The following is a 25,333-nucleotide window of genomic DNA, read 5'->3' as shown; positions in this document are numbered from 1 at the left end:
AGAGGAAAAGCTCAAAGGGGCAAATATACCGAACACTTTACACATACAGTCCCTTAATAAGTACTGTATCTAAGATCAGATAACTAGGTTTAAAATCCCTTTTAATGTAGGCACTTAAATGAGCGCTGTCATTGCCAATAAATAATGATAAATCAGCAGGGGAGGGGATATACTACATGTTTGCAATTTACATAATAATTTTTTTGCCTCTTTTCTATATGAAATACAGTACAATGCTATACATCCGGCCACTAGGTGTCTCACTAGATAACTGCAGTTGTGGCTCCGTCACTAAGGACATTTGGTCTTTAGTAAGCAAAAAAAGAGACTAAATGCAGAAAAAGATGTCAGATGTCCCTCTGCACTGACTGGACGCGTGATGAATCGTGATTGGCTGGCAGCCGTACATGCCCCTGTTCAACCCCTGTATACGCCTCTGTACAATCCTGTACACACCCCCTGTATACGCCTTTGTACAACCCTGTACACACCCCCTGTAACACCCCCCCTGTAGAACCCCTGTACACGTCTCTGTACAACCCTGTACACACACCCTGTAACGCTCCCGTGTACAACCCTGTACGCGCACCCCTGTACAACCCCTGTACGCGCCTCTGTGCAACCCTGTACACGCCCCCTGTACGTGCCTCTGTACGACCCTGTACACGCCCCCCTGTAAAACCCCTGTACGCGCCTCTGTACAACCCTGTACATGCCCCCCCCCCTGTAAAACCCCTGTACGCGCCTCTGTACAACCCTGTACATGCCAAGCTTAGTGGATTTAAACCATCTACACTACAGTATGAAGAACACCGCAATGTGATCACAGTGAGACAATCCACATGTACATTTATCTACAGGACACATTCTATTGCTTAGTGCTCAGTGTGGACACATCACACAGTAATAAAGACACTGTTCACACTGGATGTAGGACACTTTTCATTCTGGTGTCACTTCTGCATCACGTAATAGATCACTGGGAATGAACAGAGCAGCGTTACCTGCTCCATTTGACCTCGGCGGGGGGCGGATTAGCGTCGGCATTACACTTCAGCTGGACATTTCTTCTGCCAACAAACCAATTGCCGTCATAGCCAGTGATTGACACTTCCGGAGCATCTACAATAGAGTAAGAAAAGGTTCAGGTTCAATGAGAAGGCCAACTATAAGCTGCTACCAGAACCCTTCCGGTGGCGGCTTATTTCCTGGAGTATCTGATATGTGGCAGTTCTATCTGATCGATCCCTCCTTCTAGGAAAATGTGCAGTATATATATCAGTTCAGTGGCTCATTGATATCGGTGGCTTTCTCATGTGCATTGCTTTACATTTCCCAGCGTATTTGCATGTATGTGTACACCACATACCAAGGGGACAATCACCCCCCACATGTCCAGAGCACAGAGCCCAGGCTGCTGGGTGTAACATCTGCTGCTGGAAGAGTACAGCTAGAATTAGGGCAATGCACATGGAAAGATGAGCGCTGCCGCCACACATGCACTTAGCTGTGGATATATATAGCATCTGGGGACAAGCTTCTTCCATTTATACATCTTGCCTGACTCCAGAAAAGCCTGAAGGAATGCTCACATAACCCAAATACGGAAGTCATAGGAGCGTCTTACATCGGTCTCATATATCAGACAACACCTGATTACAGAGCAAATGTCACTATCAGCAATTTCACGATCCCCAGGCCCTCACTTCTTCTAATTTCTCTATTATATTCCAATAGTTTAAAGGGGTACTCAATTGGTTTAAAAAAAAGTTATATAGATTTGCAATTTACTTCTTGCAGTACTTATCAGCTGCTGTATGTCCTGCAGGAAGTGGTGTATTCTCTTCAGTCTGACACAGTGCTCTTTGCTGCCATCTCTGTCCATGCCTGAAACTGTCCAGAGCAGTAGAAAATCCCCATAGAAAACCTCTCCTGCTCTGGGCAGTTCCTGACATGGACAGAGGTGGAAGCAGAGGGCACAGTGTCAGACTGGAAAGAAAACAACCCTTCCTGTAGGACATACAGCAGCTGATAAGTACTGGAAGACTGGTGATTTTTAAATAGAAGTAAATGACAAATCTATATAACTTTTTGAAACCAGTTGACTTGAAATAAAAAGATTTTCTATGGATAACCCCTTTATTAGAATATTTTCTAATAGAAAGAGTAGAGGTGGTGCCTGCATCAATTTTATAAGAATGTGACATTTTTCCAGAAATGGAAGTGCATCCGTGGTTGGAGATCTGTTGATCCGTTTTTTTTGTTTGTTTGTTTTAAATAATGGAAGTCATTGGAAAAACATATCATAACAGATGCACCCAAATGCATCCCTTTTTTTTTTTTTTTGCATAAAACGGATGAAAAAACAGACTGCACATATGCACTGTGAACCCAGCCTTACACACTACACAAGTTCAGCTTTGTTTAACTAAAAAACAAAGTGTAGGGTTCACTTTTAAAAAAATAAATACAGATATACACATATTTTTTTTTTTTTAAGCGATCCCTACATAGCACTTCCATTACACTAATAAAGAGTCCATGAAAAAACGTTTAAAAAGACTCTGTCAGTAGGTTTATACTGTCCTGTCTCAGCAAAAACTAGTGACAGAGAAGCTGAACAGAATCATGTATCACTTACATTGTTCTGTACAGCTGATTTGGAGATTTCCTCCTGAATACCATGCACAATAAGTAGTCCCCTCCATTATGAGCATGAGCCAAGTAGTCCTGGATATTTATAAGCACCAGAAAACTCTGTGCACGAGCTGCTAATTGCCAGTTATCTATCCATGCTTTGTGTAGGCAGTCAACTGTCAATCAGCAGCTTGAGGGCGGGAGTAGGGATGTGGCAAGAATCCTATTCTCCTGCATATTAGGAGAACAGCTGAATAAAATGATGTAAGTAATACACTGGTCTGTTCAGCATTTCTCTCCCTAGTTTATGCTGCCCTCATTTAAGGCGCAATAAACCTAATGAAATATTCCCTTTAAATACTGGAAGTGGCTTTTTCCATTTAATTTATTTTCCATAGACAAAAAGCGTGTGATTGCACTCACATTGTATATCCAATGTAAATGGATACCTAATATCACTCTCCAAAGCCGGGTGCTTTACGATGCAGGTTATGTTTCTTCTTCTAGCGAACCTTGTTGGCACCAGCTTATATTGGCTGACAACCGTCACTGTTTTATTTGCGAATGTTGTGGCGGTGGCCTCGGCTCTCCCCAGAGACTCCTGCCAGAGGATTTCTGCAGCCGGTTTCCCTGTGGCGGCGATGCAGGTGGCGGCCACAGTCTCATTCGCGCCATCCATTAGCGCGTGGGCGCCTCTTGTTATACTCACAGTTGGTTCAACTAAAAAAATAAAACAACATCATGAAATGCTTTCCCAGCAAGTTGAATTAATGTTACCAAACAAGCCAGTGTTCTACTGTAATTAATCACCCTGCGGCCCCATGTATTGGGTGGCTCGAAGATTCAGCATTCGTGGCACTAGGGCTGTCAGAGCATTTTTTTAAACCTGGCACCAGGGTCAAAATCCTATCATTTTACAGGGTTGTTCTAACTCAGTTATAGAATATGGCAGGAATATACCATCACATTGTAACCAATGGGGGTCCGACCTCTGGGACCCTCATTGACCATCAGAATGAACGCACCACAGATTCAGCGTTACAACCCTTTTATTCTCCATGGAGATCTCAGAGGTCGAAGAAGATGAGAATAACCCTATACAACTGATTGTCCTGGATCCTCTAACAGGTAGAGATTATAGTAACTGCAGTCGTCTCACTACAATCTCATACTACTAGTTTATTACTATTTCTTTGCTTTGTCTGCAGCTTTAGGCCATGTTCACATGGCGTAAGACACTGGCCGCTCTGCGACCTAGCCAGGTCACAGAACGGCCAGTGTCAGAGAAGATCATTCCGGCCGGTACTGCCGGTTTTCATATAAATTTTATAAATGTTCCCCATTAATATATTTTGTGTTCTATCAAATTAATCCCCCTATTTATAACAACCAGAAAAACACTTTCTCACATACATTAAGTTTCCTCCATATATTAGTAATAAAGCACTGTGCCCATTAGATAAAGGTGGTAGGGGAAAAGTTGGTGGTCACTATTTGGCAATTTCTGAGCTGGAAGAGTCCATTGTGTGGGGGGAGATCTGTGCTGTTCTCTTCCTGGATGCTGGATGATTATTTATAAGCAATGTAATATGAGGTTGTGTAATATAGAGGAGGAGAAGCCATAAGTAGTGTAGCAGTATTCTCTGTCCTCACTGTGGTGTTCTGTCTCTAGGAGAAGGTTGTGAGTTTTTCTTCAGTGTGCTATGGCTGCAGCAGGCTGTGTGTGTGTGTGTGCTATGTCTGCAGAAGGCTGTGTGTGTGTGCGCACGCAATGGCTGCAGCAGGCTGTGTGTGTGCGCTATGGCTGCAACAAGCTGTGTGTGTGTGCTATCGCTGCAGCAGGCTGGGTGTGTGCTATGGCTGTAGCAGGCTGTGTGTGGGTGTTCTATGGCTGCAGCAGCCTGTGTGTGTATGTGTTTGAGCTATGGCTGCAACAAGCTGTGTGTGTGTGTGTGTGTGTGTGTATATGTGTGTGTTATGGCTGCAGCAGGCTGTGTGTGTGTGTGTGTGTGCTATGGCTGCAGCCGTCTGTGTGTGTGCGCTATGGCTACAGCAGGCTGTGTGTGTGCTATGGCTGCAACAGGCTATGAGTGTGTGTGTGCTATGGATGCAGCAGGGTTTGTGTGTGTGTGTGTGTGTGTGTGTGTGTGCGCAATGGCTGCAGCAGGCTGTGTGTGTGTGTGTGCTATGGCTGCAGCAGGCTGTGTGTGCTATGGCTGCAACAGGCTGTGTGTGCTATGGCTCCAACAAGCTGTGTGTGTGTGCTATGGCTGCAGCAGACTGTGTGTATGTGTGTGCTATGGCTTCAGTAGGCTGTGTGGGTGTGTATGTGTGTGCTATGGCTGCAGCAGGCTGTGGGTGTGGGTGTGTGTGCGCTATGGCTGCAGCAGGCTGTGTGTGTGTTAGAGGGAGAGAGGCAGAAATTAAAGGGGTATTCTGGGCAACAGTCAAAAATTCAGGGGGGACAGGGGGTGGTGGGATCATAAAAAAAAGTCCAATTTACCCGTCCATATACAGCTCATGATCCCCCACCGGGCTCCCAATCCTGTGATGTCATGGCCCTACTCAGAAATGTCTGATCAGCCAATCAGTGAGTGAGACGGGACACAGCTGTAGTCACTGACTGGCTGAGCGGGTAGTTCCTGCGGGGCTGCGGGACACTGAACGAGAGCTGATAAATCTGGGCCTATGTCCGACCTCTATATCACTATGGCTGTCACAGGTTTCTGGCATTAGCAGTGTTTCTTTGTGTATGGTGAATAGTTAGAACAGAAGATTTTCAGCAGACAAAGACCCCCTGCTCCATCTAGTTTAGTTTTGAATTATTCAGGACATGGAGGCTGGAGACTAGCTGCATCCCCTGCACACACAGGAGAATCTGCTTTATATCTTTGCCTTAGAAGTTGCCCTAGGATCATGTAGGACATTTGGAAGAAGCTGCTGAGCCAGATCTACTTTACACCAGTGTGATAAATAAGTCCCCTGGTGTCTGACGGAGCTGGAGTCGGAGCTGCGGCTTACAGACTCCACAGCCTTGCATACAGCCTCTATAGACAGTAAAGTACATACAGCCTCTACAGACAGTAACATACATACAGCCTCTACAAACAGTAACATACATACAGCCTCTACAGACAGTAACATAAATACAGCCTCTACAGACAATGGGATATAGCAGCTCATATTCATACAGAAACAGATAAAAGAACATTCCAATACTACTTTGTTCCAGAAACAGCACCACTCGTCTCCAGCTTAGGCGGAGTTTTGCTGCTGAGTTTCATTGAAGTGAATGGAGCTTAATTGCAAATGGCACCTGAACAGGAGACAAGAGTTGTGTTGTCTCTGAAAGAAAGTGGCCATGTTTTTGTAGCACTGGACAACCCCTTTAATAATTCAATGCATGTGGTGATGTCTGTGATGTGGACGTTGCAACGGCAATGCTTATTATCATATAGGACCTGTGCTATATTGCTATTAGAGATGAGCGAACCTTGAGCATGCTCGAGTCCATACGAACCCGAACTTTCGGCATTTGATAAGCGGTGGCTGCTGAAGTTGGATAAAGCCCTAAGGCTATGTGGAAAACATGGATATAGTCATTGGCTGTATCCATGTTTTCCAGACAACCTTAGAGCTTTATCCAAGTTCAGCAGCCCCCGCTAATCAAATGCCGAATGATCGGGTTCGGATGGACTCGGACCCGAACCCGGTTCGCTCATCTCTAATTGCTATGCATTCTATGTCACAACCAACGCACTTTGTTGGCCATAGAGGAGCGGTCTATGTGTCTACATACAGACCTGCTCATCATTACACAGCTAAGATCTGTCACATACATACCGTACATCCAGCTTCTACATATATACAGCTTCTACGTACAGTACATACAGCCTCTACATATATACAGCTTCTACGTACAGTACATACAGCCTCTACATATATACAGCTTCTACGTACCGTACATACAGCCTCTACATATATACAGCTTCTACGTACAGTACATACAGCCTCCACATACAGTACATATTTTGTTTTTAAGTGTCCTGAGTAGTTGTCCTCACGTGTTTATGTTGAAATAGCATATGTGTTATTCAATTAATTCAATTAAGTTTTGCATAAAGTAAATAATTGATGCGGTCATGTAGGTTGTTCATGTCCACCGCAAAATTGGACGTACTGTTACGTCTACGGTCGTGAACGGGTAAAATTTCCAAAATAAACGACCTATGGAAGAGAAAATGATAACCTATACAGTGACATTTGTACGTGTATATCACACATACTCACCAAGTATTGTGATGGTGGTCGATGACTGCACGTTCCCAAGTGGAAATGTAACTGCTTTGCATATGTATTCCCCGGCATCAGAAAAGTCTACATGATTTATTACAATGGTCGCATCATGGAGCGATGTATTTTTGAAAGATGTTCTGTTCTGATAGGATTCTTGAAAAGATGTCCCGTAGATCGGGTGTTGAACGGCTATGGTCTGGGCACTTTTGCCTATGACTTTCTCCCAGGAGATTTGGGTTATTGTTTCATTGACCTCAATTAAACATTTCAAAGTAATGTTCTTTCCCCAGACGGCAGTTCCATGTGGATCCACGTGCACCGGGCCGGCAAATGAGACTGTAAAAGGACACAATGCAAGTAAGGTTTGTTTTAAAAGAAATCCTTTAAACACTCCACAAAATGAATTCAAAATGGAGGAATTCATAGCGGGTACACTGGAAATAGTCGAACTTCACCCACCATAACCATAAATACAGGCAACGTCTCGGGCTATAAACCTCAGGGACTGAAATACAAATCAGAAAAAACACTAACACATACATAATAACAGAGTCCACAAGGTTTCCCCTCATCATCATCATCCTCCTTTAACAGATGCATTGAGTCCAATTAAATAACTCTGCAGATACACTCCTGCTATACTGTACCTGTAACTGTACTAACACTCCTGCTGTACTGTACCTGTACTAACACTCCTGCTATACTGCAACTGTACTAACACTCCTGCTATACTGTATATGTAACCGTACTAACACTCCTGCTATACTGCAACTGTACTAACACTCCTGCTATACTGTATATGTAACCGTACTAACACTCCTGCTATACTGTACCTGTAACTATACTAACACTCCTGCTATACTATAACTGTACTAACACTCCTGCTATACTGTACCTGTACTAACACTCCTGCTATACTATAACTGTACTAACACTCCTGCTATACTGTACCTGTAACTGTACTAACACTCCTGCTATACTGTACCTGTACTAACACTCCTGCTATACTGCAACTGTACTAACTCTCCTGCTATACTGTATATGTAACCGTACTAACACTTCTGCTATACTGTATATGTAACTGTACTAACACTCCTGCTATACTGTACCTGTAAATGTACAAACACTCCTGCTATACTGTACCTGTAACTGTACTAACACTCTTGCTATACTATAACTGTACTAACACTCCTGCTATACTGTACCTGTAACTGTACTAACACTCCTGCTATACTGTACCTGTAACTATACTAACACTCCTGCTAGACTGTAACTGTACTAACACTCCTGCTATACTGTACCTGTAACTTTACTAACACTCCTGCTATACTGTAACTGTACTAACACTCCTGCTATACTGTACCTGTAACTATACTAACACTCCTGCTATACTTTACCTGTAACTATACTAACACTCCTGCTATACTGTACCTGTAAATATACTAACACTCCTGCTATACTTTACCTGTAACTATACTAACACTTCTGCTATACTGTACCTGTACTAACACTCCTGCTATACTGTACCTGTAACTATACTAACACTCCTGCTATACTGTACCTGTAACTATACTAACACTCCTGCTATACTGTACCTGTACTAACACTCCTGCTATACTGTACTATACTAACACTCCTGCTATACTGTACCTGTAACTATACTAACGCTCCTGCTATACTGTACTATACTAACACTCCTGCTATACTGTACCTGTAACTATACTAACGCTCCTGCTATACTGTACCTGTACTAACACTCCTGCTATACTGTACCTGTAACTATACTAACACTCCTGCTATACTGTACCTGTAACTATACTAACACTCCTGCTATACTGTACCTGTACTAACACTCCTGCTATACTGTACCTGTAACTATACTAACACTCCTGCTATACTGTACCTGTAACTATACTAACACTCCTGCTATACTGTACCTGTACTAACACTCCTGCTATACTGTACTATACTAACACTCCTGCTATACTGTACCTGTAACTATACTAACGCTCCTGCTATACTGTACCTGTAACTATATCAACACTCCTGCTATACTGTACCTGTACTAACACTCCTGCCATACTGTACCTGTAACTATATTAACACTCCTGCTATACTATAACTGTACTAACACTCCTGCTATACATGTCACCAATATTGCAAAAGCATACAATAATTCATTATTTCAGATGAAATAGACACATCCCATACAGTGGTCAATCCCGGAAGTCACAGACATACAATATGAGTGTAAACTCACTAATAACACCGATCCATAGAAGGTTACGCTAATACAGTCAAGTCTTTAACATGGGCTGGAGTATATAGATGACCACAGTCCCCATATTAGTGTAGCTCCCAATAACATGGCAAACACGCAGCTGCTACCGACCCATAGTGAATGACAACCCATTGTGCCTGGACAGCCGAAGCTTTAACTGCAACAGCTGGAGGGTCGGAGGTTCCCCATCCCTGATGTGAAGAGTCAAACTAACTGGAGCTGAAGTTTATTCAGGAAGAGCTCCGGCGGTCATAGCAAGTGCAGGACCCGGCAATACCTCTATTTTTTGCAGTGCATTCCCGCTCATGGGCGTACACTTACATCCTAGGTGCAGCTTCTGTCAGTGATAGCCGGGCACCCACTGAGCTCGGATGACGGCAGGTATCCCTATAGATGCTGTGGTCAGTGTGATTACAGTATCTATAGGGCAGAACAGAGGGAGAATTCTCCCTCTGTTCACATAGGGCATTGTACAGTCACAATGATAGCTATGACAACCGGAGGCCTCCCTGAGACACCCAGATTCATAGCTATGGTGGCTGATCAGGATCAGCCCTGAGGCTAGGTTCACACACAGTATTTTTGGTCAGTATTTTGCAAACAAAACCAGGAGTGGATTGAAAACACAGAAAGGCTATGTTCACACATGTTGAAATTGAGTGGTTGGTCTTTATTTAATTGCAAATAACGGTCGTTATTGAAAAATAGCCATGTTAAAAAATTTTTAAGACAGTGACACTTTAAAGTTTTCTATGTTTAAATCAATATTATACATATGGCCACTAGGGGTCTCCCTTCCTGGCAAACTGTGCTCCATGCTTCCTCTGTGGTCTTTTCTTTGTTTAAAAAAAAGAAACCAAACACAGGAAGTCCCAGTCCTTTGAAGGGAGACCTCTAGTGGCCATATGTATAACGTTGACTTGCTGCCTGTGTCTGGTTTTTATTCTCATAAAAAAATCTTTTATTTGATGTGACTAGTGTCAAGAAGGTGGGGCCTAGGCTAACCTGGGTCCTCCCTCTGCTGATTTTATGAATGGGCAGGCATACAGCACAGTGAGGCGCCCATGGAGTGTTAGGCCCCGCTAATTACACTGTGTTGGCTGTCTGTTTTTTCATCCGTTTTTTTTAAATGGATGAAAAAAAACTGACATATTCGTGTGCATTCTTTTTTAACGTATCCCCATTTATTTTCATTATAGAAAAACTAATGTATAAAAAAAAGATCAAAACAGAAGCTTACAGAAAACCGGGGTTTGCCATGTTTTTGTGTACGCTGATGCATTTTGATCTGTTTGATCCTTTTTTATAATGGAAGTCAATGGAAAACCCATGGCACACAAATACATCCGTTTTTTCATCCGTTTTTTGTAAGAAACGGACTGCAAAGAACGCATTGTAAGCCCGCCTAAATGAATAGAAACACAGACACGGGCACCAAATGTTCTTGATGCTTTCATTGATCTCTATCTAGCTGTGCCGTTAACTCGGTAGAAGTTAGGTGACAAATCTGCTATAATAAAGGTGCAGTAACATTCGCTTTGTTTGGCCGAGAAGGGCACCGGAATAAAAACATTCCAGCGGCATCAGACCTCTCATTCTTTGCTTCGGTTAAACTTGAATTTTTATAAGACACCAACAATAAAGGAGAAGCCATTTATATACAGGAATATATACAAGAAACGGGATGTACAGTAAGTGACCTTCCATGAGTGAAAAAAAACTAAAACCAACATCTCTCCTGTTAGATTGTGAGCGGTGCACGGGATCAGCTTTTATTCGGCTATTTTTATACCTCCCACTTCTCTCCTTTTATTTTGTACGTTTTGTACCATTATCAAGGTTCCTGGCTGGCCCGGGGATTATTAGTATTTTTTGTTACAGTCAGGACATGGCAGATTATAATTTATATAATTAAACTGTCTGAAAGAAATGGCAAAGCGCCTCGGTGTCTCATACTGTGAGCGACCAATTTAAGCAAATTGAAGGACCTCAATTCTGAGGCAATAATAGGAAAGAAATCTGCCAAGGAACAACGTGCAAAAAATGTTCCCGACTTATTAGCCGCCTTTGTCCTACCAGCGGGCAGGAGCGGCTAGAAGTCCATCAATGTGCCAAGGCCTCCTGGCCTCCTCAACCACAACTCAGGTGGTGGACTGGATTATAAAGGAGCGCAGAACCAGCTGGAGGGAGCAACGACTCTGTGATCTGAGGAGACGGCAAAAGTTACTGCACACAGGAAAAAAAAAAAAATTCTCAACATATTCTTGGGATTATTTCTACATGAGCACCTGTACAACCTGCAGACTGTTATATAGGATAGGCAGAGGTGCGAATTGGGCCCCCCCCGGCCGCCACCATCAAAGCCCCCCCATCTTTGCATATAGTGCCCCACATAGTAGCCAATGCCCCCATATAATGCCCCACATAGTAGCCAATGTCCCCATATAGTGCCCCCCATAGTAGCCAATCCCCCCCATATAGTGCCCCCCATAGTAGCCAGTGCCCCCCATAGTAGCCAGTGCCCCCATAGTAGCCAGTGCCCCCCATAGTAGCCAGTGCCCCCCATAGTAGCCAGTGCCCCCCATAGTAGCCAATCCCCCCTGCCGAAAAGAAAAACAACAAACTCACCCGTCCGCCGGCCCCAGCAGCTGATGTCTCCCGGCAGCGCGCACTCCCGTCACCCTCTGGGCACAGGCAGTGGGGTACAGAGAGACTGCCTGTGCCGGAAGTGTCCTGCAGCCTCTATCATGAATGATAGAGGCTGCACAACACATCCGGGACAAGGCAGCGTCTCTGTACCCCACTGCCTGTGCCCAGAGGGTGACGGGAGTGCGCGCTGCCGGGAGACATCAGCTGCTGGGGCCGGCGGACGGGTGAGTTCCTGGACCGACCGCCCAGCCCGCCCCTTCTATCGCCGCTTAGCTGAGCAGATCAGAAAGCCCAGGAAAGTGCTGCTCATTGCACTTTTCTGGGCTTCTGATCGGCTCAGCTGAGCGGCGATAGAAGGGACGGGCTGGGCGGGCGGAGGGGGTCGCTCAGGGCCGCTCACTATGCATATGCATAGTGAGCGGCAATAGAGGGGGCGGGCGGGACAGCTTCCTTGCGGTGCTTGGCACTGCTTGGGAGCCGTCTTCGCTTTATAGGACGCACTTAGTTTTTCTCCCACTTTGGGAAAATACGGGTATGTCACAGCGGGCAGGGGCCCCCTAGGACACAAGGGCCCCGGGGCAGCCGCCTACCATGCCCAATGGGTAAGACGGCCCTGCCCAGTCCTCATCCGCCTTCTGTTACATAGGATAGGCCTCTGCCCAGTCCTCATCCAGCTTCTGTTATATAGGATAGGCCTCTGCCCAGTCCTCATTCAGCTTGTTACATAGGATAGGCCTCTGCCGAGTCCTCATCTCCTTCTTTTATATAGGATAAGCCTCTGCCCAGTCCTCATCTCCCTCTGTTATATAGAATAGGCCTCTGCCCAGTCCTAATCCACCTTCTGTTATAAAGGATAGGCCTCTGCCCAGTCCTCATCTGTTTTCTGTTACATAGGATAGGCCTCTGCCCAGTCCTCATCCGCCTTCTGTTATATAGGATAGGCCTCTGCCTAGTTCTCACCTGCCTTCTGTTATATAGGATAGGCCTCTGCCCAGTCCTCATCCGCCTTCTGTTATATAGGATAGGCCTCTGCCCAGTCCTTATCTGTTTTCTGTTATATAGGATAGGCCTCTGCCCAGTCCTCATCCGCCTTCTGTTATATAGGATAGGCCTCTGCCCAGTCCTCATCCAGCTTCTGTTACATAGGATAGGCCTCTGCCGAGTCCTCACCTCCTTCTGTTATATAGGATAAGCCTCTGCCCAGTCCTCATCTCCCTCTGTTATATAGGATAGGCCTCTGCCCAGTCCTCATCCACCTTCTGTTATAAAGGATAGGCCTCTGCCCAGCCCTCATCTGTTTTCTGTTACATAGGATAGGCCTCTGCCCAGTCCTCATCCGCCTTCTGTTATATAGGATAGACCTCTGCCCAGTCCTCATCTGTTTTCTGTTACATAGGATAGGCCTCTGCCCAGTCCTCATCCGCCTTCTGTTATATAGGATAGGCCTCTGCCTAGTTATCACCTGCCTTCTCTTATATAGGATAGGCCTCTGCCCAGTCCTCATCCGCCTTCTGTTATATAGGATAGGCCTCTGCCTAGTTCTCACCTGCCTTCTCTTATATAGGATAGGCCTCTGCCCAGTCCTCATCCGCCTTCTGTTATATAGGATAGGCCTCTGCCTAGTTCTCACCTGCCTTCTGTTATATAGGATAGGCCTCTGCCCAGTCCTCATCTGTTTTCTGTTATATAGGAGAGGCCTCTGCCCAGTCCTCATCCATCTTCTGTTATATAGGATAGGCCTCTGCCCAGTCCTTATCTGTTTTCTGTTATATAGGATAGGCCTCTGCCTAGTCCTCCTCCGCCTTCTGTTACATAGGATAGGCCTCTGCCTAGTTCTTACCTTCCTTCTGTTATATAGGATAGGCCTCTGCCCAGTCCTCATCTGCCTTCTGTTATATAGGACAGGCTTCTGCCCAGTCCTCATCCGCCTTCTGTTATATAGGATAGGCCTCTGCCCAGTCCTCATCTGCCTTCTGTTATATAGGACAGGCTTCTGCCCAGTCCTCATCCGCCTTCTGTTATATAGGATAGGACTCTGCCCAGTCCTCATCCAGCTTCTGTTATATAGGATAGGCCTCTGCCCATTCCTCATCTGTTTTCTGTTATATAGGATAGGCCTCTGCCCAGTCCTCATCCGCCTTCTGTTATATAGGATAGGCTTCTGCCCAGTCCTCATCCACCTTCTGTTATATAGGATAGGCCTCTGCCCAGTCCTCATCTGTTTTCTGTTATATAGGATAGGCCTCTGCCCAGTCCTCATCCGGCTTCTATTATAAAGGATAGGCCTCTGCCCAGTCCTCATCCATCTTCTGTTATATAGGATAGGCCTCTGCCGAGTTCTCATCTGTTTTCTGTTACATAGGAGAGGCCTCTGCCCAGTCTTGTGTCAGAAAGCATAGGTAAAAGGAATGCTAGCGAATGTGTCAGGACTGTATCTTTGCAGAGCATTATGCGCCCCTCTGCTCGTGCTGTGCGGCCGAGAAGGCGCTGATATTCTCATTCTGTTCTGTGTTTTGTTTTGCTGTGTCTGAACACTGGTTTATTTGCTCTCTTTGGGAGACACACCTGACTTCACCTGCTGAGTTCTGTCTGGCCATGTCAGGGTTAATCTGTGTTTTGGTTCTGCTGTGACTGACAGGTCTTCCTGCCAGTGGATCTGTTTTGTTCTCAGCTGTCTGTGCTTGGAGATCAGGGGGATGGTCCAATTATGTTCTGGATCAGAACCCTGGCCTCCTATATAACTACCTCAGTCTGGGATATCTTTGCCGGATATTGAGCTTGTCTCTGCCTGGTTCTGTGTTTCTATTCTTGCTCTGTTGATTCTGACCCTGCTTTGCCTTTCTGACCATTCTTGTTTGCTGCCTGCCCCTGACCATACTGCCTGTATATTGACTTTGCCTTCGGATTGTGATTTTGTACTTTTGCTGCCTGTTTGTTGTGACCCGGACTGTTGACCATTCGTTATTGTGTTTTGTCTGTCTGTCTTGTCCTTGTGTCCCTCCTAGCCAGCGCAGGGACTGCCGCCCAGTTGCTCGCCGCCATTTTAGGGCGGATTGTGGCAAATAGGTAGAGGACAGTGGGCGGGGCTGAGCTTAGGGCTCACTGTTTGTCTTGTCCTGCTGTCCGGTTCCTAACAGAATGTCACTTAAACAGCTGGAGATGGACAGCAGACTGAACACCCCCAAGGCTTTTGGAACTGAATACCGTATTCATAAAAAGACTTCTACATGGGCTCTGGAGGCTTCAGTAGGTAAGTATAATATAAGACTGAGAAGCCTTATGCAATCATCTAAGATCTTGTGACAGGTCTACTTTAAAGGGGAACTATCAGCAAGTTAGATTAATCTAGCCTGCTGATATGTTCATACTGCGCATCAGACGCCGAGAAGGAAGGTATCTCTCTTACCTTCATTCTCAGTGCTATGCATTTAGTCATTTACTCCTTGGTCTGGTAAGCACTGCCCTGCCCCCATATTGATGATCCGGGTGGCCTGCTCCACTGATTATCACTGAAAGGGATGTGGCAGATCGGCGCTATGGGGGCGTGGCAGTGCCCCTAACAGTGCCCAAGTGCTCCTAATAGTCTTACCGGACCATGTAGCATATGAGTAACTGCACCAGAACAGCGCCGAGAAGGAAGGTAAGAGACAAGCCTTTATCCCCGTGCGCAAATTGGGAGACATCAACACTTAGATTGGTCTAATCTGCTGATAATTCCCCTATAAATCTGTCAATGAAAACACCTGAAATAACAAACAGTTGAGTGACAATGTAAACCATGTAGGCTTTTCAGCACGCACATTTTCACCTGCACTCTGCACACATGGCCCTGTTCTGGATCCATTACCCTATTTTAGAAGAAAAATACAGATTAAAAAGTTAAGAAAAATTAGTTTTACATAATAACAATTTAAGTCCCATTCAATGATGACTTACTGCATCCTTTACTTATAGCCAAGACTGAAGAGCAGCTGCCCGATGAACAATAGTAACCCAGAAAACCGTATGTCCCTATTATTAGTTATTCAGTTTGGCAGATAAACTACTTGCTCTGTCCACAAGATGGCGCCATTCATCTTCTGTTGCTCCCTGAGCTGTGTTACCGTCGCTGAGCACAGCAGTGAGCAAATACATAATAGACATGCAGCGCATAATGTGCACAGAAATAGAAGGAATAAGTATAGGAGAGCCAGGCAAAACCTACTTAACCTTTCCTATGCTTTACAGAATGAGAATAAATGGTGTCACCTATATAAAACAGAAAGAAATGCCGACCGGTAGAAATGACCAATAAGATTCAACACATTATTAGATGCACGTTCCTTATTACAGGTGCCAGAAAGGTTCTCTATGAAAGGAAAATGCAAATATTAATATAGTATTATCGTTCTCCACACATCTATCGATATGTAATTGGTGGGTCCTCTATGCCACCCACTATTCAGTACCGCAGTATATCAGTATACGTTGATGACTGGATCCGACCGCTGATGGATCCCACTGAAGTCTATGGAGAATATCTCACAGCAAGTGTAAACTGCACTATAGCAGCAGAATGTATAGCCTTACATGGCGGCTTTATCTTCACATCATATACCCAAGATGTCCTCTTTATGCATTCGATTTGCAGCGAACCTGCTCAGTATCTCACTGACATCTCACATGTGACATTGCTTTTTCACACCCCATGATCCTGCAGCTTTATTATAGAGCACAAGTCACTTTCTTTCTAGGGCTACATGGGAGGCTCCGATACCGGCAGACAATTGCCCTGTGTGAACCTGCTCTAGAGAGCAGCCCTCACTGACACAGACCGTCAGGCTTACTCCGGGGTCAGCTCCCAGATCTCTCAGCATGAAGGGTCTTAACAAATACTGAACGATTAATGACAACTATAGAAGCTGGTGAAGCAGATGATGTGACGCGCAGGTAAATCTACCTAGGCCAAGGAGAGTCTGTACGCGCAGCGCCTCGTAAAGCGGGAGGGTTGCTAGGAGATGCCGGTGACCATGAAGCACCACTTTTATGCGATTGAATGAACTCTACACTTTTTTTTTATATGAAAGCTTCGCTTCTCCTTTCTAAATCAAGGTCAAATAAATCACTGCAAAAACATTCTGATAAGCTTCAAGTCCCGGCATTGTTTCCTTTATTACAAAGTCCTTTCATGGTGATATGTGAACGTCAGACCCGAGCAAATATAACTCGTGTCCTTGAATTGTGAAAACAAATAACGGCGAGGTCTGAGGATTCTACAGGGGACAGCCGGAGAAACGTGTCCTCGTGTTTAGGTTGTTTTATAAGTCCCAATACTGGATAATGGAGTCGACTGCAGGAAATTCTCCTGTATAAGCATCAGAGGCAGCTGGGCTGGGATGAGATGAAGATTCCATGCAGTCTATACTGCTGAGACAGCTGGGATGGGATATCACTGCAGTCTATACTGCTGAGACAGCCGGGATGGGATACCACTGCAGTCTATACTGCTGAGACAGCCGGGATGGGATACCACTGCAGTATATACTGCTGAGACAGCCGGGATGGGATACCACTGCAGTATATACTGCTGAGACAGCCGGGATGGGATTCCACTGCAGTATATACTGCTGAGACAGCCGAGATGGGATAACACTGCAGTCTATACTGCTGAGACAGCCGGGATGAGGATACCACTGCAGTCTATACTGCTGAGACAGCCGGGATGGGATACCACTGCAGTCTATACTGCTGAGACAGCCGGGATGGGATATTACAACAGTCTATACTGCTGAGACAGCCGGGATGGGATACCACTGCAGTCTATACTGCTGAGACAGTCGGGATGAAAAACCACTGCAGTCTATACTGCTGAGACAGCCGGAATGGGATATTACTGCAGTCTATACTGCTGAGACAGCCGCGATGGGATACCACTGAAATCTATGTTGCTGAGACAGCCGGGTTGGGATGGGATACCACTGCAGTCTATACTGCAGAGACACCCAGGCCGGATGGGATGGGATGAGGATACCTCTGCAGTCTATATTGCCGAGACAGCCGGGATGGGGTAAGGATAGCACTGCACTCTATACTGCTGAGACAGCCGGGCCGGGATGGGATACCACTGCAGTCTATACTGCTGAGACAGCCGGGATGGGATATTACTGCAGTCTATACTGCTGAGACAGCCGGGATGAGGATACCACTGCAGTCTATACTGCTGAGACAGCCGGGATGGGATATTACTGCAGTCTATACTGCTGAGACAGCCGGGATGGGATATTACTGCAGTCTATACTGCTGAGACAGCCGCGATGGGATACCACTAAAATCTATGTTGCTGAGACAGCCGAGTTGGGATGGGATACCACTGCAGTCTATACTGCAGAGACACCCAGGCCGGATGGGATGGGATGAGGATACCTCTGCAGTCTATACTGCCGAGACAGCCGGGATGGGGTAAGGATAGCACTGCACTCTATACTGCTGAGACAGCCGAGCCAGGATGGGATGACACTGCAGTCTATACTGCTGAGACAGCCGGGCCGGGATGGGATACCACTGCAGTCTATACTGCTGAGACAGCTGGGTCGGGATACCACTGCAGTCTATACTGCTGAGACAGCCGGGCTGGGATGACATGAGATAAGGATACCACAGCTTTCTATACTGCCGAGACAGCCGGGTCGGGATGGGATACCACTGCAGTCTATACTGCTGAGACAGCCAGGCCGCAATAAGCTTAGGATACCACTGCAGTCTATACTGCTGAGACAGCCAGGTCGGGATACCACTGTAGTTTATACTGCTGAGACAGCCGGGCCGGGATGGGATACCACTGTAGTCTATACTGCCGAGACAGCCAGGTCGGGATGGGATATACCACTGTAGTTTATACTGCTGAGACAGCTGGGCCAGGATGGGATACCACTGTAGTCTATACTGCTGAGACAGCCGGGTCTGGATGGGATATACCACTGCAGTCTATCCTGCTGAGACAGCCAGGCCAGGATACTACTGTAGTCTAAACTGCTGAGACAGCTGCTTCCCGGTGACCTTCAGCACTCTGCACTCCATATGGATACAGCAATGCCCCCTCCAATGACACAGAGGGCTCATATATTATTTCTTATTAGGGAAAGTTGGGTCATTTTATCACATTCTGTATATTCTTGTGTTACTATTTTTCTGTGCTAAATAACCATTAACCCAGCGTCATGTCACAAAGACTGAACGCATCTGAGATTCCACCATAAGCCAATGACTGAGGTGCCAGCCTGCAACATTCACCACCTTATAACATCCACTGTATGGGTAACATGGCCATCTATAAATGCACAGTATTGTAGTCTAAGGGAAGATGGAAGCATAGTGTACCATCACGGTGTGTACGGGTGCGGCATATTACGTGTATCTATCTACAATCACAAAGAGTGAGAGGACACTACAGTTTCCTATCGCTTGGGGATTATGTGATGCCAGCTGTATATCAGAGACGCTCTAATTAAATTACAGTAATGATTTGCTGCGAGAGCAATGCACCAACTGCACCCGCCATCTAAAGCTGCGGCCTTAACCTTGAGAACGGTGCCATTCTGCAAGGAGGGGCAATCATCTGCAGGCTACTATGCAATGTTCTGCTATGTTCACAGATTCCTATCAAAGTGGCAAAGACTAACAAAGTGCCAAAGATGTTAGATGGTAAAGAAGTCAGTAACCCTAAAGTATACGCCACACCCTTAGTTAGAGCCAAAAAGCAGCTAGTAACCTCTCAGCATACGCCACACTCATTGTTAGAGCTATAAAGCAGCTAGTAACCTCTCAGCATACGCCACACTCATTGTTAGAGCTATAAAGCAGCTAGTAACCTCTCAGCATATGCCACACTCATTGTTAGAGCTATAAAGTGACTAGTAACCTCTCACCATACGCCACACTCATTGTTAGAGCTATAAAGTGACTAGTAACCTCTCAGTAAAGGCCACAGTCATTGTTAGAGCTATAAAGCAGCTAGTAACCTCTCAGCATACGCCACACTCATTGTTGGAACCATAACCTTTTAGGATATGCTACACTCATTGTTAGAGCTATAGAGAAGCTAGTAACTCTTCAGTATACGCCACACTCATTGTTGGAGCCATAAAGCAGCTAGTAACTTTTCAGTATATGCCACACTCATTGATGGAGATATAAAGCAGCTAGAAATTGTCAAAGCTTGTAAAAATTGTTAAAGCTATAACCTTTCAGCATACGCCACACTCATTGTTAAAGCTATAATCTCTCAGCATACGCCAGCCTTATTGTTAGAGCTATAACCTCTCAGCATACGCCAGTCTCATTGTTAGAGCTATAACCTCTCAGCATACGCCAGCCTCATTGTTAAAGTGACACTGTCACCCCCTTTGTGCATTCTGACATCTCTACACAGGTGTAAAGGGTAAATTTAGCGGTTTTCATACCTTATTTTATATCATACGTCATGGTGCTTGTTCAAGTAAAAAGTGTCCTTTTATCAACTGCAGATTGTGTTAAGAGGGCGTGTCCTTGTGGCATTAGCGTCACTTAGCCCCGCCCATAACGCCACAGTTGGCCCCACCCCTCATTGGCTATTGGAACAGGCTGGCCGAAAGGTCTAGACCCCACCCCCTTTACGTCGGCCAACCAATGGGTGTCAAGGAGGCGGGGCCAACAGTGTTGTTGTGGCTAAGTTGCGCTAATGCTTAATGCTAATGCTTAATACTATCTGCAGTTGATAAAAGGACACTTTTTACTTGAACAAGCACCATGACGTATGATATGAAATAAGGTATGAAAAACGCTAAATTTACCCTTTACACCTGTATAGAGATGTCAAAATGCACAAAGGGGGTGACACTGTCACTTTAAAGCTATAACCTCTCAGCATACGCCACACTCATTGTTAGAGCTATAACCTCGCAGCATACGCCAGCCTCATTATTAGAGCTATAACCTCGCAGCATATGCCAGGCTCATTGTTAGAGCTATAACCTCTCAGCATACGCCAGCATAATTGTTAGAGCTATAAGCTCTCAGCATACGCCAGCATAATTGTTAGAGCTATACCCTCTCAGCATACGCCACACTCATTATTAGAGCTATACCCTCTCAGCATACGCCACCCTCATTGTTAAGCTTAGCATACTTCACACTCATTGTTAGAGCCATAAAGCAGCTATGAAGCCATTGAATCCTTCAGTTTCCCATCAGTATATGAGAACATCAATGATGTATGAGTCCTCGGAGGAGCAGCTGCCTTCTCCCCAGCACTGCGCTTTAAATGATCTCCTCCATAATTGGGTGAATTAAATCTCCGTTTAGTAGATCATTAGCGCTCAGGACTTTGCTCACACCAGAAGACGCGGCTCTTCACTTCTACACTAACCAGGAAAGCGTCTCTTTAATTAAGAGCACAAATGTCTGGTTAGACGGCCAGCATCCAAACTGGAGGCCATTATTCCAGAATTAGTTCATGCTGATCAAGCAGCGTTCATTAGGACCAGGTCACATAACACAAACTCTGCAATGGATTCTGCAATGTAATGCACCACTAAAAATATTCCCAGCCCAAACGTATGAAGGAGGAAAAAAAGGAAAGAAAGGATGAGGAGGTCACCAGGAGAAGTAAACACTTTATTCTTAATCTGGGTGTGATAGGGAAAAGAGTCGATCCCTGTAGAAGTAAAGGACAGAATAAGAGAGCAGTATGTACATGGATGACAATACTGCAACCATATGATACTAATAGAGCAGTATATACATGGATGACAATACTGCGACTATATCATACTAATAGAACAGTATGTACATGGATGACAATACTGTGACCATATGATACTATATAGAGCAGTATGTACATGGATGACAATACTGTGACCATATGATACTATATAGAACAGTATGTACATGGATGACAATAGTGTGACCATGTGATACTATATAAAGCAGTATGTACATGGATGACAATACTGTGACCATATGATACTATATAGAGCAGTATGTACATGGATGACAATACTGTGACCATATGATACTATATAGAACAGTATGTACATGGATGACAATAGTGTGACCATGTGATACTATATAGAGCAGTATGTACATGGATGACAATACTGTGACCATATGATACTATATAGAGCAGTATGTACATGGATGACAATACTGTGACCATATGATACTATATAGAGCAGTATGTACATGGATGACAATACTGTGACCATATGATACTATATAGAGCAGTATGTACATGGATGACAATACTGTGACCATATGATACTATATAGAGCAGTATGTACATGGATGACAATACTGTGACCATATGATACTATATAGAGCAGTATGTACATGGATGACAATACTGTGACCATATGATACTATATAGAACAGTATGTACATGGATGACAATAGTGTGACCATGTGATACTATATAGAACAGTATGTACATGGATGACAACACTGTGACCATACGATACTATATAGAACAGTATGTACATGGATGACAATAGTGTGACCATGTGATACTATATAGAGCAGTATGTACATGGATGACAATACTGTGACCATATGATACTATATAGAGCAGTATGTACATGGATGACAATAGTGTGACCATGTGATACTATATAGAGCAGTATGTACATGGATGACAATATTGTGACCAAACGATACTATATAGAACAGTATGTACATGGATGACAACACTGTGACCATACGATACTATATAGAGCAGTATTTACATGGATGATAATACTGTGACCACCCAACAATAGTGCCCAATATAGTAGCCAGTCCCCACATTACTGTCCATATAGTAGCCATCACCCCACAATAGTGCCCCATATAGAAGCCAGCCCTTCCAATATTGACCCATATAGTAGCCAGCCCCCCAATAGTGCCCCATATAGTAGCCAGCCCCCACAATAGTGTCTCATAGTATCCAGCCTCCCACAATAGTTAGTGCCGCATAAAGTTAGCTAGCCCCCACAATAGTGCCCCATAAAGTTAGCCAGCCCCCCAATAGTGCCCCATAAAGTTAGCCAGCCCCCACAATAGTGCCCCATGAAGTTAGCCAGCCCCCACAATAGTGCCCCATGAAGTTAGCCAGCCCCCACAATAGTGCCCCATGAAGTTAGCCAGCCTCCCACAAAAGTGCCCCATGAGCTTAGCCAGCCCCCATAGTAGTGCCCCATGAAGTTAGCCAGCCCCCATAATAGTGCCCTATGAAGTTAGCCAGCCCCCATAATAGTGCCCCATGCTATAGCCAGCCTGTGCCCTGAATGCCGCTGATACCTCTAGGGACAGGGGCACTGTTGGTCCTCTTGCTGCTAGAAAATGGCCATGTCTCCGTTGCAGCTGCTCACACTTTATCTCCTGCACGGAGCTTTGGCTCACGTGCCAGGAGGAGAGGAGGAGGAGGAGAAGCCGGATCTTCCTGCGGCCTGAACCTGTCACCCCTGGACGGCTCCCGAACTCATTCTACCCCTTGATCCGGCCCCTATACTTACGCCATCCTGCCGGTCCCGCTCCTGATGCCGATCCTGCTGAGGAGATAGGACCGCCCGCTCATTTGTGCGGATGGCAGTTTCTCCGGGGCGGGATCGACATCAGGATGGCGTAAGTATAGGGGCCGGATCCAGGGGTAGCACGAGTTCGGGAGCCGTCCAGGGGTGACAGTTTCCCGGCGCCCATTGCATCAGAATATAGTATGGGCGGTCCAGAAGACCGCCCATATTATAATCTGTTGCAGTGTCCTATAGGCAGGCCAGCTCTAGGGAATCAACTGATTTCCTAGGCGGGCCAAAAATAATGGCACCACGGGCCAGATTTGGCCTCCGGGCCTGAGTTTGACATGTCTGATGTACATGGATGACAATACTGCAACCATATGATACTATATAGAGCAGTATGTGCATGGATGACAATACAATACTATATAGAGCAGTATGTTTAGTGCTCTGTTTAGTGCACAGGAGCTGCAGGTAAGTATTACATAAGTTTCTGCACATAACCCTGTATAGTCTGTAGTCGGTCTGTATTACATATGTTCCTGTACATAACCCTGTATAGTGCACAGGAGCTGCAGGTCAGTATTACATATATTCCTGTACATAACCCTGTATAGTGCACAGGAGCTGCAGGTCAGTATTACATATATTCCTGTACATAACCCTGTATAGTGCACAGGAGCTGCAGGTCAGTATTACATATATTCCTGTACATAACCCTATATAGTGCAGAGGAGCTGCCGGTCAGTATTACATATATTCCTGTACATAACCCTGTATAGTGCACAGGAGCTGCCGGTCAGTATTACATATGTTCCTGTACATAACCCTGTATAGTGCACAGGAGCTGCAGGTCAGTATTACATATGTTCCTGTACATAACCCTGTATAGTGCAGAGGAGCTGTCAGTCAGTATTACATATGTTCCTGTACATAACCCTGTATAGTGCACAGGAGCTGCAGGTCAGTATTACATATATTCCTGTACATAACCCTGTATAGTGCACAGGAGCTGCAGGTCAGTATTACATATATTCCTGTACATAACCCTGTATAGTGCACAGGAGCTGCAGGTCAGTATTACATATATTCCTGTACATAACCCTGTATAGTGCACAGGAGCTGCCGGTCAGTATTACATATATTCCTGTACATAACCCTGTATAGTGCACAGGAGCTGCCGGTCAGTATTACATATGTTCCTGTACATAACCCTGTATAGTGCAGAGGAGCTGTCGGTCAGTATTACATATGTTCCTGTACATAACCCTGTATAGTGCACAGGAGCTGCCGGTCAGTATTACATATGTTCCTGTACATAACCCTGTATAGTGCACAGGAGCTGCAGGTCAGTATTACATATATTCCTGTACATAACCCTATATAGTGCAGAGGAGCTGTCGGTCAGTATTACATATGTTCCTGTACATAACCCTGTATAGTGCAGAGGAGCTGTCGGTCAGTATTACATATGTTCCTGTACATAACCCTGTATAGTGCAGAGGAGCTGTCGGTCAGTATTACATATGTTCCTGTACATAACCCTGTATAGTGCACAGGAGCTGCAGGTCAGTATTACATATATTCCTGTACATAACCGTATATAGTGCAGAGGAGCTGTCGGTCAGTATTACATATGTTCCTGTACATAACCCTGTATAGTGCACAGGAGCTGCCGGTCAGTATTACATATGTTCCTGTACATAACCCTGTATAGTGCACAGGAGCTGCAGGTCAGTATTACATATATTCCTGTACATAACCCTATATAGTGCAGAGGAGCTGTCGGTCAGTATTACATATGTTCCTGTACATAACCCTGTATAGTGCAGAGGAGCTGTCGGTCAGTATTACATATGTTCCTGTACATAACCCTGTATAGTGCAGAGGAGCTGTCGGTCAGTATTACATATGTTCCTGTACATAACCCTGTATAGTGCAGAGGAGCTGTCGGTCAGTATTACAT

At 45.2% G+C, this 25,333-nt stretch overlaps 1 protein-coding gene across 3 annotated transcripts in view; it reads right to left on the bottom strand.

Moving 5' to 3' along the window:
• The window catches only part of NECTIN3 (nectin cell adhesion molecule 3), an 80,820-nt gene that overhangs the window by 35,135 nt on the left and 20,352 nt on the right, over positions 1 to 25,333 (bottom strand). For all 3 annotated transcript variants that reach the window (XM_069971504.1, XM_069971502.1, XM_069971503.1), the window contains exons 2-4: positions 6,928 to 7,269; positions 3,061 to 3,357; positions 1,005 to 1,122 (exon numbers count right to left, since the gene is read on the bottom strand). In XM_069971504.1, the coding sequence (XP_069827605.1) occupies positions 1,005 to 1,122; positions 3,061 to 3,357; positions 6,928 to 7,269 (757 nt within the window). The remainder of the gene's footprint in view (positions 1 to 1,004; positions 1,123 to 3,060; positions 3,358 to 6,927; positions 7,270 to 25,333) is intronic.

The sequence above is a fragment of the Dendropsophus ebraccatus genome, chromosome 5 (genome assembly GCF_027789765.1).
Source record: "Dendropsophus ebraccatus isolate aDenEbr1 chromosome 5, aDenEbr1.pat, whole genome shotgun sequence".
Classification (NCBI taxonomy): Eukaryota; Metazoa; Chordata; class Amphibia; order Anura; family Hylidae; genus Dendropsophus; species Dendropsophus ebraccatus.
Note: the sequence above shows the minus strand (reverse complement) of the source record. Positions and strands in the feature narration are given on the sequence as shown.